General features: G+C 43.6%; 1 protein-coding gene across 1 annotated transcript in view; it reads left to right on the top strand.

Moving 5' to 3' along the window:
* The window catches only part of TNRC6C (trinucleotide repeat containing adaptor 6C), a 141,419-nt gene that overhangs the window by 80,030 nt on the left and 44,998 nt on the right, over nt 1-16,391 (top strand). The window contains 1 exon segment of the mRNA XM_070559819.1: nt 7,707-10,304. Within this exon segment, the coding sequence (XP_070415920.1) occupies nt 7,707-10,304 (2,598 nt within the window).

The raw sequence follows: 16,391 nt of genomic DNA, 5'->3' as shown, positions 1-16,391 counted from the left end.
CTGTACACAAAGATGTTCTCTTCTATAACCACAGTACAGTTATAAATTTAGGAAATTTAACAGTGATATAGTACCAATATGTAATACATCTAAATTTAATGCATGTACATTTCACCAGTTATCCCAGTACTGTCCTTTATAGCAATCGAATTGTCTGTGTCTGTTGTTGCCCGCCTCCAAATGGAAGGCATGATGATAAAGTGTACTACTTTCAAATTGTTTCTGATAGTAAAAGAATAGCTCAGAATGGTGGATAGTCTCTGGCTTTTTAAATTTTGTTTTTGTTTTTTGCATTCATAATTTTCAGAGAAATACCTAGAACCTGTCCTTGGAAAAAGAGCTTTTAAATGGTAGATTAAACACAAGATAACTTTCATTTACTTTTTATGTACTTTTTGTCTCCATATACTGCCACTGAATTTTCAGTAAAATCAATTTTTTGGAGACCTAGTTCTTTTTTTTTTTTTTTTTTTTTTTTTTTTGAGGAAGATTATCCCTGAGCTAACTACCACCAGTCCTCTCTTTGCTGAGGAAGCCTGGCCCTGATCTAACATCCATACCTATCTCCCTTTACTTTATATGTAGGATGCCTACCACAGCATGGCGTGCCAAGCAGTGCCATGTCTGCACCCGGGATCTGAACCGGCGAACCCCGGGCTCCCAAGAAGTGGGGGTATGTGCACACTTAACCGCTGCGCCACCGGGCCGGCCCCAACCTAGTTCATTTTGGTGGTATTGAAGAGCCAGGAAATAAGAAACAAAAGAACAACTGAAATAGAAGAAAGAAGGAAGAGAGAATAGCAGTGTGTCCCGTAAGGGCAGGCCAAACATTAAATGTCAGCAGCTGTAGTCTGAAACCACATGGGGAGGGCTGTTGCCCTCTCTCCCTGCTCTGTTCCCATGACAGGGGATGTGCCAGACCACAAGGTTGCGCAGAGGCTGCAGCTTATCCAGGCCCCCTGAGAAGACAGTGCAGGTGGAAGAAAAGAGACAGTACAACTGCTCGCTGGCTTGCTTTGTTTTAAGTAAAATGTCGTTGCTCCAAATTGACGTCTGTGGTTCTATGACTTATCTTTGAAGGAGACTGTGTTTTAGTTGCAGATTTGTAGTGGCAGTTGTAATTTTTTCTGAATAAAAAAGATCTTGAATTATTAGTTCTTTTTCTACTACTTTGTCTGAATAGATAACCCAATATTTTTGCAAATAATTTCAGTTAAGTTGGTTGCTAGCCAACATAGCACCTGAAGCTTAATATTACCTTCAAAATTGACTGAAAATTTAAGCAACATTATCTTATGTTACTGGCAGACTGTTTTCATGTATTTATAAGCATTATTAATTCATTTGTTCATTAACTAGATACTTATTCGCTACGTATTTTGTGTCAGATGCTCTGCTGAGCACTGGAGAAAAAAATCAGGCAAAACCAGACAGTCCTTGCCTTTGTGGAGCTTACAACCTCAAGGGAGAGACAAACAGTCGCACTGATAATTCAGACTAGGATGTGTGCTCCCTGAGAGAAGAAATTTGTCCATCTTGTTCATCACTGTGTCCCCAGCATGATGCCTGCACATAGGAGGCACTCTGTAATAGTGACTGTCTAATCAAATCTAGCCTGACACCTGCTTTTGTAAATAAAGTTTTGTTGGTCCACAGCCACACTCGTTCATTCACGTATTATCTATGGCAGCTTTTGCACCGTGACAGAATTGAGTAGTTGTGACACAGACCATATGGCCCATGAAGCCTAAAATATTTACTGTCTGGCCCTTTACAGAAAATGTTTGCCAATTCCTGGTCTAAATGAATTAAAAGGAAAAGAAGACCATTATAATGAATGTGTCCAAGGGTCCTAACTGGGGAAATAAAGCTTCTTAAATGAGATGTCCATTGAATTGAGGTAGGAAAAATGAATAGACTTTGAGTCCAGGTAGGGGACACCTTCTTCTAAGGCCCTGTCATGGAAGTGGGAAGATACAGATGGTGCCTTGAGGAACTGGCCAGAACACAGAGCAAGAGAAAGAATGATGTGAAATGCGATTCCAAAAGAGAACCGAGCCTTGTACCTGCTGCGAGACTTTGGTCTTCATGTTCAGAACCCTTTGAAGTGCTCAAACAGGCGTTCGCCATCTGTTGGCTGTCCGTTTGGGAAGAATGCTTGGTGCATTATTGAGAACACGCTGGAGAGGAACAGCAGTGGGTATGGAGGAGACTGTTAGAAAGCTGTTAGAATAATCCAGTCAGAAAATGCAGGGACCTTGGACTAGGGTGGTGGCAAAGGGAGGTAGTGTTCTCCTTGTAAGTAGAAGAGTTCTAGAGATCTCCAGTATGTAAATGCACAGGCATGACTTCACCCGACCCTGTTGTCTCAGATATGGGCATGTGTGTAGAGTGACTTTGCTTTCTTCCTGCAGTACTGCCCTGTGGGTGCTGATCTTGAGCCCTTTATCACATGCCCTGAGAAGGCATGGACGTGGTAGTGACTTCATCATTGTGGTGATCATTCCTTCAAAAGATGGACCTGCTTGTTAGGAACAGCCCAGGCTGCATGGGCACCTCTAGGTCCCCTGCCTACACCTTGGTACAATGATTTTTTTTTTTTATCCTAGTGACACATTTTTCTTGAAATTTGAGATTTTTTAATTTATGTGAATGAAAATAAATTCTTTTTCTCACAGGGTTATCCGCTTAATTCCAATGTTAGCTTTTGGTCCTTGGCCCTTTGTTGTAAAGCTCTAAGGGCAGAGGACTATCCATGAAGCATTTATCAGCATTATTGATTCAGGATTTTCCACCTCATTTCCTTCTCCTCATTTTCTGTCTACCCTTTTCAGGTTTAGTTTCTATATTAAATTTGTTACTTGCCTTAGCCTCTTAGCACCTCATAGAGAAGTTTATAAATTACTGTTTCTTGTAGAATATTAGGAGATGTAACTCAAAATGTAAAGACCCAGGTTTGTTTATTTTTCTCATAAGCAACGACTTTGCCCCTACATTTTACTATCTCATAGTGTTGAAAATTAAATGTTTCGGTTCATTTTTGTATTCATATGTATTATTTCTGGTTTTATGTTTTGATTATAAGTATTTGTAGGAGATTCCAAACAAAGTCGTCTGAGTAGGACAATGGCGTGTGTTGGAATTATTTTACAATATTGATTGAAAACTCTTTGGGCTTTATGTTTTTTTATCTCCATACGATGTAGTTATTTCTCTTCGATTCTGTTCATTTTAAATGGGATAATTAAGTTTGATTATAAAAATATCTTTGCTTTACATGTGGAAAAAAGCTCAACATTACAAATCATTAAGGAAATGCAAATCAAAACCACAATGAAATTCCACTTCACACCCATTAGATTGGCTATTAATCAAAAAACAGAAAATAAGTGTTGGCAAGGATATGGAGAAGTGGAACCCTTGTGTATTGCTGGTAGGCATGTTTAAGATGCTATGGCCACTGTGGAAGACAGTATGGCAGTTCCTCAAAAAATTAAACATAGGTTTACCGTGTGATCCCGCAATTCCACTGCTGGGTATATACCAAACAAATTGAAAGCAGGGACTGGAACAGAAATTTGTACACCCGTGTTCATAGTGGCATTACTCACAATAGCTAAAGATGGCAGCAACCCGAATTGTCCATGGATAGATGAATGAATACACACAATGTATTCTATCCATACAATAGAACATATTCAGCCTTAAAAAGGAAGGAAATTCTGACACGTGCTACAACATGGATGAACCTTGAAGACATTATGCTGAGCAAAATAAGCCAGTCACACAGGACAAATGTTGCGTGATTCCATTTATAGGAGGTACATGGAATAGTCAGAGTCATAGAGAAAGGAAATAAGATGGTGGTTACCAGAGTCCGGGGGAGGAGGGAAACGGGGAGGTACTGTTTCATGGGTGCAGAGCGCCAGTTCGGGTGATGGTTGCACGGTATAAATGCACTTAAAGCCCTGAATTTCATACTCAAAAAGGGTTAAAGTGGAAAATTTATATCTTGTGTGTTTTACCACAATAAAAAAAAAATCTTTGCTTAAATATTGTAATTGAGATTGACTATGCCAAAAATATTGATTGGCGTTTTTTGTGTGTGGTTCTCATGTTAATGTGTAGAATACATGAGCTCTAGAAATCATAAATTTGAGAGCTGAGAACCTTGGGGGTTCTGTAGTTGAGCGTTATCTTTTTAGAGTTGAGAAGTGACTTCAGATTGTGCAGCAGCTTGGCAGCTTTACCTAGAACTTATTAGGTTTGGTTCTATACGGTTATTCTTCTCTGTGTCCAGGAAACATTTATTGGTTGCCCAAATGTGGTAAGCATGACGGATATAAAACTGGAAAGATACTGTCCGTGCCCTCGAGGAACTCACCTTCAGAAATTGGACCTAATTCAGTGATCAGATGGCTTTTTTTTTTTTTTTTTTTTTAAAGCCATCTGACAATCTCCTAGATTTGTCAGATGGCTTTTTTAATTGCACTAAATCTCTTGGCTGTCATAAAGTTATCACATTTTTCTCACAGTAAAGATTTGCTCTTTTCTTTTAATTGCATTCCTACTATCTAAGAGCACTGGATACTTACCTTAGGCACCTTTTGGGATTCCATCTGTGTCACTTCATTTGAGATCACATTTCATTTTTTAATTTTTTTGAAATATTTTTAAAATAGAAGAAAGTGTACGGATAATAATAAAACTATATTCACAATACAGATTTAGCATAATATTTTGCCATATTTGCTTCAGATCTCTGTTTTAGAAATGTCATAGATACCACCCCTAATCCCATTCTCATCTTCCCCAAAAGGAACCACATCCTCAAGTTTTACTGTGAAAATAACCACCCAAAGTATGAAACGATGTCTCATTGTTTTAACATGCATTTCTTGCATATGGATGAGAGTGATTATTGTTTCATGTGTTAGTGGCAGTTTGGGTTTCCTCTTCTCTAAACTGCCTGTTCCTATCCTTTTCCCATGTTTGTTGGGTTTTTGGTCTTTTTCTTATTGATTAGTAGGAATTCTTTTTCTTTTTTCTTTTCTTTTCTTTTCTTTTCTTTTTTTTTTTTTTTTTTGAGGAAGATTAGCCCTGAGCTAACATCTGCCACCAATCCTCCTCTTTTTGCTGAGGAAGACTGGCCCTGAGCTAACATCCATGCCCATCTTCCTCTACTTTATATGTGGGACGCCTACCACAGCATGGCTTGCCAAGTAGTGCCATGTCCCGACCTGGGATCCGAACTGGCGAACCACAGGCCCCCAAAGCAGGACATGCGCACCTAACCACTGCCCTACCGGCTGGCCCCAGGAATTCTTTTTCTGATCACCATCCTTGTCCTATCTTCTTCCTGTCTGTGGCTTCCTTTATATGTCTTTTGTCATGCAGTTGTTTTTAGTATTAACATAGTCAAATTTATCAACTTTTTGTGTCTTCTGTAAGAAGATAAATGTCCCAGGTCATAGAGACAGTCTCCTGTATTTCCTTATTAAGCTTTAAAAAGTTTTGCTTTTCATAATTAGGTCTTTAATCTGTCTAGAATTTATTTTTGTGTGTGATATGAGGTAGGAATCTCCTTTGACTTTTTCCACATGGCTAGCCAGTTGTCCAGCAGCGTTTATTAGCTAGTCCTTCCCTTCTCCGCCAGCTTGTAATGCTATCCTTCTTATCCATCAAGGATAGAGACGCGTCTTTCAAACCTGACATATAACTGAGTGTGAGTCCATCCAGTTGGGGGCTGAGCAAGAGTCAAAAAGCATTTCACAGAAACCCTCAAAATAGACCATTAACAAGGAGCTGATCCTTTTACAGTGTGAGCTATTATGGAATGGAAAAGATAATATGTATTCAAAAGATACCCCACGCCTGGAAAGGAGTGCATTGGTAAGCCAGGTTTTAACCTCCTGCCTTCTGGGCGTGGGTTGCAGTGAGTGCTGTCCTAGTCAAGAGTTGAGTGGCCTGCCTCATGGTCACCCTGTCCCCAGGAGAAGCCAGACAGCTGAGAAGGTGAACATTGTAGACGTGCTGATAACAAGCAATAATCTCTGTTTTTTCACTTGGTCTTATTTTCCATGTTAAATAATGAATGGCTCATTTATCTCTTTAAATTAGTTACTATATAAGCTAATTTTTATAGTATATTCAAAACCAACAGGGGAAATGGTACTAAACCATGGTTGCAGAGCCAACCCCTAATATTTGGGGTTAAAAAACTTGGTTGTTTTATAGTAATTTAGATACTTAAAGTTTTCTGATGCCTATCTTCATTTTTCATTTGTACTATTCACCTGGAATTACCTACTTAGGTTAGAATCACCTAGAGCATAAGTCTGGATTCATTGTATTCCTTTTAAGTCAGGCAACAAAAATCCTGTCTTTGTTTTTTTAAGGTTGGAGTTACCTTTAGTATGTTCTTCCTAGTGATAGTGATAATTCTTTACAAACTTTCACTTTTTTTCTTTTAGCTCCATCAAACTTTAAAAGGAATTTTCTTTGGGAAACTCAGTTTTACTGTCTACGAGTACAATTTTTCTTGTTAAAATAAATTTGAAAAGAACATACTGATGAAAAGTTTCTGAAAGAGAAGAAATATTTTATCGCGGTTATCTGTATATCATACTACTTAAAGAAACTCTGTCAGGAATTTCTAAATTGTTTGCGTTTGTTGTATGTATAAGTTAATTTTTTTATATTACTTTTACTTGTTTTTGAGTGATACATACTTTTAATAAAGTCTGTTGGAAAATTTATTTAAATAGGAGTTTGGTTGCAACATTAGAAATACTCAAATAATTAGGAAACCATAGGCAACAAAATGCAGCTACCAAATACTGGATTCTTTAAAAGGACCATCAGTGAACTTATGTAAATACTATAGGAAGAGAACATGTAAAGTTCTTCTGGGGGGTCTCTAAAGGAAAGACTCTAATTTAAGGAAATAGAAAGTGAGTGTAGAAGAAATGCATAGAGATCCGAGAGCAGATGTGGGACTGAGGATAGTCTTTATTAGTGCACAGGAAACAGTGATAAACCAGAATTGCTGGTAATAACAGATAAGGTAGTATAAATGTAATTAAACATTTCTAATCCTTTGTACCTTGATGACATAAGATAGCATTTCCTAATAACTCTCCTCTCTCTCTCTCCCTTCATCCCCCACCCCCAAGATATCGTTCTGTTATATGACTCTGCAATGCGTTTACAGTTCCTTTCTACAGAATGAGCTGTGTAGCCTCTATATAATGCTGTTAACTCTAGTTAGAAGTTTTGAAGAGAACTGCAAATTGTATTCAAGAATCCTAGTGAACTTTCTGTTGTTGCCAGTGTTTCCCAAAGAGACTGAGTATTTATAGGTGTCGCATAAATTTCCAAGCTGCTACATTCCAATTCAGCAGCTTTCTTTACTATAAATGCTTTCAGAGATGCTCGTGTGCTAATAATGTGCATTGTGAATCTTCTTAAGAGGGGTAATAAGGTGGTGTAGTAGTAAGAATTAATATAATTTTAGAAACATTAACTCTTTTTTAAATGGGAGCTATTAAGAAGACAAAAAGTTTTTTTCTTTGAGTCATTTTTTAGCATTAGTCATTCAGAATTGAAAATTTGAAATAAAGAGCTTCCCCCAAAGACTAGTTAACAGCTGATTCATTGACAAATAGAAAGAAAATCTAATTTTGAATTTGCTTCATCTTTTTCAGATCTCAGTCACAGTGGATTGGCAGATCATTATGAAACTTCCCACTGGGGACAGCAGCCCACTTACAGAAGCGAAGCCACCCGCAGCTGGGATAAAGTGACAATAGACAGGACTGATAAGGAGGCGTGGCCTTCCATCACAGGAACAGAGACTGAATCTGCCTCAGAATGTACTACAGACACTGACTCTGCCTCCAACTGTGGCTCAGAGAACAGTAGCATGGCTACAGGGAGTGCCCAGGGCAACTTCACTGGACATACTAAGAAGACCAATGGCAATAATGGCACCAATGGCGCACTCGTCCAAAGCCCTTCGAATCAGAGTGCCCTTGGAGCAGGGGGAGCAAACGGTAATGGAAGTGCAGCCAGGGTGTGGGGCGTAGCTGCAGGCTCCAGCTCCGGCCTGCCTCACTGCTCTCTCAGTGGTGGGGATGGGAAAATGGACAACATGATCGGAGATGGGAGAAGTCAGAATTGCTGGGGTGCTTCCAACTCCAATGCTGGCATTAATCTTAACCTTAATCCTAATGCCAACCCAGCTGCCTGGCCTGTGCTTGGACATGAAGGAGCTGTGGCGACAGGCAACTCTTCCAGTATTTGCAGTCCAGTCAGTGCCGTAGGCCAAAATATGGGCAACCACAATGGGAACCCAGCAGGCACTTTGGGTGCTTGGGGAAACTTGCTGCCACAAGAGAGCACAGAGCCACAAACGTCCACTTCTCAGAATGTGTCTTTCAGCGTACAACCTCAGAACCTTAACACTGATGGACCAAATAACACTAAGCCCATGAACCCTCCACCAAACCCTAGCAATGCAATGCAGGCAAATGGACTGCCAAACTGGGGCATGGCTGTTGGTATGGGCGCCATCATCCCACCCCACCTGCAAGGCCTTCCTGGTGCTAACGGATCATCAGCTTCTCAAGTCAGTGGGGGCGGTGGTGAAGGAATCGGCAGTTCTGTGTGGGGACTATCCCCAGCTAACCCTGCCACAGGAAATAGCAATTCTGGGTTCAATCAGGGGAATGGAGACACTGTGAACTCAGCATTAAGTGCTAAACAAAATGGATCCAGCAGTGCTGTGCAAAAGGAAGGGAATGGAGGAAACGCTTGGGATTCGGGACCTCCTGCTGGTCCTGGAATCCTCGCTTGGGGAAGGGGCAGTGGCAACAATGCCGTAGGTAATATCCATTCGGGAGCTTGGGGCCACCCCAGCCGAAGCACCTCTACCAGTGTGAATGGAGAGTGGGGAAAGCCCCCAAACCAGCATTCCAATAGTGACATCAATGGGAAAGGATCAACAGGGTGGGATAGTCCTAGTGTTAGCAGCCAGAATCCTGCCATGCAGCCCGGCAGTGAACACATGAACTCTTGGGCCAAAGCTGCATCTTCTGGAACTACAGCAAGTGAAGGAAGTAGTGATGGTTCTGGCAGTCACAATGAAGGAAGCACTGGGAGGGAAGGAGCAGAAGGCCGAAGGCGAGATAAAGGGATTGTAGACCAAGGGCACATCCAATTGCCAAGGAACGATCTTGACCCAAGAGTTCTGTCTAATACTGGTTGGGGACAGACTCCAGTAAAGCAAAACACTGCCTGGGAATTTGAAGAATCCCCTAGGTCTGAGAGAAAAAATGACAATGGGACAGAGGCCTGGGGTTGTGCAGCTACTCAGCCTTCAAACTCAGGGGGGAAGAACGATGGGTCCATCATGAACAGTACAAATACCTCTTCAGTATCTGGGTGGGTCAGCTCACCACCTGCTGCTGTGCCAGCAAACACAGGTTGGGGAGACAGCAGCAACAAAGCGCCAAATGGCCCAGGGGTTTGGGGGGACTCGATAAGCTCTACTGCTGTTAATAATGCTGCTGCTGCCAAGAGTGGCCACGCTTGGAGTGGGACCATAAATCAGGAGGACAAGTCACCCACCTGGGGTGAGCCTCAAAAATCCAAATCTCAGAACTGGGGAGATGGACAGAAAGCTAATCCAGCCTGGAGTGCAGGAGCGGGAGACTGGGCAGATTCATCTTCTGTCCTTGGACACTTGGGGGATGGGAAAAAAGCTGGCTCTGCATGGGATGCCGACAGTAATCGGTCAGGGTCTGGTTGGAATGATGCTACAAGGTCTGGGACCAGTGGCTGGGGCAATGGCACAAACGCAAAGGTAAATCCAGGTACAAACTGGGGAGAGTCTTTAAAACCTGGCCCCCAACAGAACTGGGCCAGCAAGCCCCAAGACAACAACATGGGTAACTGGGGCGGAGCCGCTTCCGTTAAACAGACAGGAGCAGGGTGGATCGGGGGGCCGGTCCCTGTCAAACAGAAGGACAATGGTGAGGCCACGGGCTGGGAAGAACCTTCTCCTCCATCCATTCGACGCAAAATGGAAATTGATGATGGTACCTCAGCTTGGGGCGACCCGAGCAGTTACACCAACAAAACTGTAAACATGTGGGATAGAAACAACCCAGGCCTCCAGAACAGTACCACAGCCAACAGCACCACCACCACCACCACCACGAGTAACAGCACGAACGTGGGCGAGACACCGCCCTCACACCAGGCCAGCGCCCCGCTGAATCGATCGCCACTGCTTGGCCCAGGTATGAGAGGGACTTTATGTGACTTTAAAAGTAAGAAAAATACTTTATCCTCATTGCATATCCATACATACTCTGACTAGTATTTTTATAGCGAATGACATTAAGTGCCTTTCACCTTGTAATATTGTATTTAACTATTATCCAAAGAGAATAAATAAAGTAGGATTCTCTGATAGCTTTCTATCCAAGAAAAGAATATATTAAGCACTTTTCAGTAGAAAGGAGAGGAAAGAACAAATCCATCCTCTTCAGGAAAGATAGGGAACCGTTAGGGTAGTTTGCGTGTACTACGAAGTCTTGGTATCTTTATGAGGTAAACCAGTGGTTCTCAATCCCGGCTTTCATTAGAATGACCTGGGAGCTGTTGGGGCTGGGGGATGTCAAACTCAGAGATTTCTAGTGTTGGCGGTGTGGAGGGAAGTGTTTTTTAAAGCTTCACAGGTGTTTCTGATGGGCAGCTAACTGAAATAAAACCGTTTTTGTAAAATGTGAACGGCATTATACAAGTCATCTTTTGATTTCCATTGAAAGAAAATTCCTGACGTTAGACTAAACTCATGTTTTGAGTTCCTGCTGTGTGCAAGGCACTCTGTTAGATACTGGTGGGAAAGAAGGTGGTAAGATGATCCAGACCAGAGCCTGCCCATAGGGAATGGGGGTTGTGACAGAGAAAATGAACATGCAGCATGGCCCATGAGAGATGCAGATGAAATTTGGCTGGGTGTTGTAACTGGAGAACTAACCATAGCCCCACATTTCTAACTAAAATGCTGGTCCATGGAACAGGGCATCACTGGGCTCCAGACACGGAATCTGCCTAAGCGACAAGTGAGAGCTGGGTTCACCAAATCGCAGAGCTCCCAGGTGTGGAAGGGACCAGAGGGAGGCCTTCTCTCTTCTACATACTCAGGCAACTAGAAGCCTCTGCATAAAGGCACACACAGTGCCGGGGAAGCCCCCCACCTCCTGCCCAGGGCACCGTCTTTCCTGGCGCCTCTGGCTGTTATGTCCTTCTTAGACTGAGCATCAGTCAGCATCCCTGCAGTTTCTTTAATTGCTCATAACATTTTGGGACAGTGCAAAGCAAGGCTTAATTTCTCTTCTCACACTGCAGGTCTTCATCCAGGTGCGTATAGTTACCATGTCCCGTCTGCCCACTCTCCAGGAAACATTCCTAGCTCCCACAGCTATTCCTCATCGTTTTAAGTCCTTTTTGTTGTCATCTGGAAAAGTTATAGCTTGTGAGGGTCCTTGTGCCCAGAACTGATGTCATTACTATAAGTATGGTTTACCCAGTGCAGAATTAGTTGAGATTATAACCTCCCTCACTCCTAAAATCGTACTCCTAGTAACACGTTCTAAGTTTCATTTAGCCTTCTTGAGCCTTGTCACACTATTTTTCTTCAGTTGAGCTTAAAATCTGAAGTCTTTTTGTTAAGACCACTGTGAAGCCCTCGTCACTCAGGACTATTCTGGTGCATTGGCTGCTTGGTCCCAAGTGTAGAACTTTCTCCCTGTGAACTTAGTGCCCCAGACTGTTGAGATCTTTGGAACCCTGATTCTATAATCAGCGTATTAATTATTCCTTTCAGTTTTATGCCTTCCCTAAATTTTATAAACATGCAATAAAGACAAGACTAAGGATAGAGTCCTTTCTCCATGGTCACTCACTCAGTCATCTATATATGGAACCGAATCTGCATCCAGAACCCAATCTACAAGGGAGTCTGAAAAGTGCAGCTTTTTAACTTTGGGCCTGTGTAATACAGGAAGGCTCACAGAAGGCAGTGGAATGGATGCCAAGTGCCTGTTGATTCTGTTGTGTGCAGGGATTTGTTAAAAAAAAAGTGCCTAGGTTAAGTTTACACACTCGACCTGGGCGGCCCAGGGTTCGCAGATTCGGATCCCAGGCACAGACCCAGCACCACTCATCCAACCACGCTCTGGCAGCATCCCACGTAGCCCAGAGGAGGATTGGCACAAATGTTAGCTCAGTGACAATCTTCCTCAAACAAAAAGAGGAGGAGTGTTAACAGATGTTAGCTGAGAGCCAAAATTCCTCACCCCCAAAAAAAAAATTCTCACTATCAAACATCGTTGAAACAGATATGAGTAGAGAATCTATTGTGCACCCCCACTACCTTGTACCAGAACTCCATCGGAAACCAAATTGAGGCTGGTTACTTCCATTCTTCTGCCTCTGATCCAGCTTCCACCTCTGAGCGTCCTCAATCGCATCATTTATGATCACAGACAAAGCTCTAGTTTGTAAGGTTTCTCGTAGTCTCACCCCCATCTACGGTAATGCTTCTAGGACTGGTACCTGGATCTTTTTATTTGGCATACACTCATTCGAAATACGTTGTTGAATGTGTGCTGGGCATAGCAGGCAGGTGCTCAGGACATGACAGTGTAGAAGACAGGAGCTCTGCCCTCCTTGAACCACCACCTGGACAGAAAGACAAGCACCCAGACAGTTAGAGGATGGTGCCAGCCAGTTGTGACCAGGAAGGGACGGCATATAGGGTGGCACCTAACCAAGATTTTGATCATGAGGGGTCAGGGTAAACAGATGTTGGATAACAGTACAGAAGAATGTTTCAGATAGACAGACTAGCATGTAAGGCCTAGAGGCAAAGAGAAGAGGTAGCATATTTGAGGAACAAAATGAAGTGCAGAGTGGTTGGCACTTGGGGTGAGTGGTGGGAGTGACGAGAAGGCCTTACAGAGAGAAGAAGCTAGAGAGGGGCCAGGGCAAGATCACACAAGGTCTTTTAGGCCATATGAAGGAGCTGGATTGTATCCAAAAGTCTGGGAAGCCAGGGAGAAGATTTAAGCAGAGTAAATGACCAGAGTTATTCATAGAGTCATTCCAGCTATAAAATTAAGAATGGATCAGTGGGAAGCAAAACTGGAGAAGAGGATCTGAGCTCAACCAATGTTTTGGTGGTGATGGTAGCAGCCTGGATTGGAATAGTGGCAGGGGGTTGGAGATGGAGATGGCAGCGAGACTTGGAAACTGTTTGGATGTGTGAGCAAAGAAGAAAGATGAGCGAAGAGAGTTCAGAGCTTGGACAAGTGGGCTGATAACTGTGTCATTCTCTGCCTCATCTGGGAAGACAGCAGGAAGCACATGTTCCATGGAGATGACAACAGAGGGTGGGTATGGAAGTCTGGGTCTCAGCCAGAGATAAGGCTGAAGGTACAGCTATGGGAGAGTGGTGATGAGTAGAGGGGCAAGGTCAAGAGCAGAAAGTTTAAGATGGTAGAGTTTTGAGCATGTTTAAAAGCTGATAGAAAAAAAGCATCTAGAGAGGGAGAATGGATGCAAAAGGAGGCAATCTCTTTGTCCAGTCAGAGAGAGGGCACTTCGTCTGTCTTGTAGAGTGGCCCAGGCTGTCTGCAGTCAGAGGGTAAGGGGTACCTTCTGGTATTCTGTTTCCTCTGAGAGCATTCAGGACACCAGCCTAGAGTGGAGAGGGGGAGGGGAGGGGCCAAGGTGTGAGCAGAGGCGAAGTTGCATTAGTCCATGTAGAAGATGGAACAGAGAGCTGACCAGGGGCTCCTGAAGGATTGCTAGGTGGAATGCACAGTCCCACGGTGGAGAAACATTGGTTTATTCGGTGTGTGTTTATTGGGGCCTGCTGTGTGCCCAGCAGCACTCTGGTTTTGGGAAATACAGCAGGGAACAAAACAGAATCCCTGCCCTGCTGGGGCAAGCAGTCCAGCAAGGGAGCCCAGGCTGCATGTGTTGGCACGTATGCAGGCAGTGTGTCCAGTGGTGAGGGTGCTGTGGAGAGTGGAAGCGGGGAGGGGAGTCAGGAGTGCCATGGGCGAGTGCAGGGGTTGTCATCTCGCACAGGACAGCCTGGGCGTGTGGGCGGCTGTCTGATTTTCACTGTGAGCGCCCAGCAGCTGGGGGCAAGGAGGGCTGCGCTCAGTTCAAACGCCGCTGCCCTCCAGAGCCCCCACAGCCCTCCAGCCTCCTCTCAGAGTCCTCAGCAGTTCGCGTTTATCTCAGAGCCACCACGTCAGAAATCCTTTAAGGCGCTCAAGACTATTTCAGCCTCTACATACACTTCACTGTCACCAAACCAAAGGTAAAAACCTGATGGTCCTTGGGCTGTACCTGGTCCCACAAATGTGCCTTTTGGCCCACATTTTTCATGTGAATAAATGTTTTGTAATGAAAATGTTTTATATAAAGTTCTAGATTTCTAGCTTCTTTTGGAAACCTGGATGGTCTGACACATTGCATTCGCATGGCAGCAATCAACTCGAGTGGCTACCTCGATAGGGCCTTTGCTTTCCAGTTTGCCACACTCCCCACCACCCCATGTTGTGTCCCAGCATTGAGGCTTTTGAGCAGTAGCCATTGATCACCAAGCCTGTGCTCTCGCTCTTCTTCCATGTTTACAGGCCTGTGTACGTTAACTGGCTGGTTCCCTGAGGTATTTGAATTTGTGATTCCTGCTTTTTTACTAATATATGACTGACATTTCTAGGCACTTAAATTTTGTAAAGTACTTGAGGGAAAGAGAGGAAGCAAGAAGAAAGAGAGGTAATTAATGCCAAAAATGAAGGGATATAGACAATAAGACATGGTATGGTCCAGTGGGAGAGGCCAGTAATATAAAATTTAGTGGTGTGATTAGCATTGTAGTAACCGTATGCACAAAGTTCTCTGAGAAGAGTTAATAGTTACAAGTAGCTATCAGGTGCCACCCACCCACGACTGTCCTCATGGGTCACAGCTGGAGTCCCCTCCTTCTCCTGCTCATCTTCTGGGAAAGTGTACCCTTTTGCTTGCGTGGGGTCCTGGCACTAAGTGTGGGCTGACAGTGCTGGGTGAGCACGTGCAGCCTCTCGTCACGCGTCTTCTGTAATCCTTCGCCCTCGGGCCTCATTTTACAGGTGAAACCTGGGAGATGAAGTAGCTTACTGAGGGCACGCATGTGGTGAGGAGGTGGCATGGTCTCAGATGAGTGATGTGTAGCTTGCCTGTTTCTAAAATATTACATCCATGACACCCCACAGAGATTGGCACCACGTTGCATTTGTGATTTTTTTCCTCTTTGATATGTTATCCTTAGAATCTGCTCTTACTGGGACTTGTCCCTGGATAAGCACGTTCCTGTTTAGTTAGAAGGGCCCACGTCGTTCTTTTTTATATGAATATTATAGATAACTTTTTTTTAGCAAATTGCACTTGTTATCACCTAACGTAGAGGAAGGACACTGTGCTCCATCACCTGCGTTACCATGTCCTCTTCTTCCCTCCAGCCCCCGGGCCTTAGGCACGTGTGTCATCTCTGTAGTCGTCTGGTAGTGGAGAAGCAGTGGTGGATTTTGTTTTACCACTGAACAGAGACAAACAAGAAGTTAGACAGATTTTTTCTGTGCACTAAGCCCCTATGCAGAAACTAGGTCAAGTGTATTGCACAACGTATGATGGGGTTACTGAGTGATTTTTTCATTATTAGGCTCTTTTTCTCTCATGACACAAAGTAGCTGCACTGAGGCATTATCCCTGCCCTACATTACGTGTGATATTCAAATCTCAGGCCTGAGCCAAGCGTCCCTGTGCACTGAGAGCAGAGTTCATCACCCTCAGTGATCCCAGGTGCTCTATGCCTATCGCTTGCCCAGCTTCTTAGCGCAAGCGAGTCTTTGAGCCGGTGGAAGGGACAGTCAGGCCTTCACACCGGTTCCCTTCGTAGCAGTCACAACGCACTGGTTCCGTTTGGTCCTCTGCATTCGTTATCACAAATGTCAGCCCTTGGCCCTCCTTGTGGGCGTTGTGCTAGCTGGGCAGCCCTGATCAGTGATGGGAGCAGTAGTAACAGCACCCGCTGGGCTGTGAGTGAGCTAGTAGCTTGAATACTTACCCAGACTGGTTTTCATAAATAGAAAGGAATTCTCTGCTCCAAACCGAGTGGTACACCTGGTGAGTATCTGAAGTTCCTGCTGTTTACACAGTTGGTCTTTACAAGCATTCTGCAATTTTGCTATTGACCTATGCTGATTTTACAAGATTTTCACTTATCTCAGAGTTTGGGTTTTAAGTTGTGGATCATTACCATTTAA

Source organism: Equus przewalskii, chromosome 10, assembly GCF_037783145.1.
Source record: "Equus przewalskii isolate Varuska chromosome 10, EquPr2, whole genome shotgun sequence".
NCBI lineage: Eukaryota > Metazoa > Chordata > Mammalia > Perissodactyla > Equidae > Equus > Equus przewalskii.
Note: the sequence above shows the minus strand (reverse complement) of the source record. Positions and strands in the feature narration are given on the sequence as shown.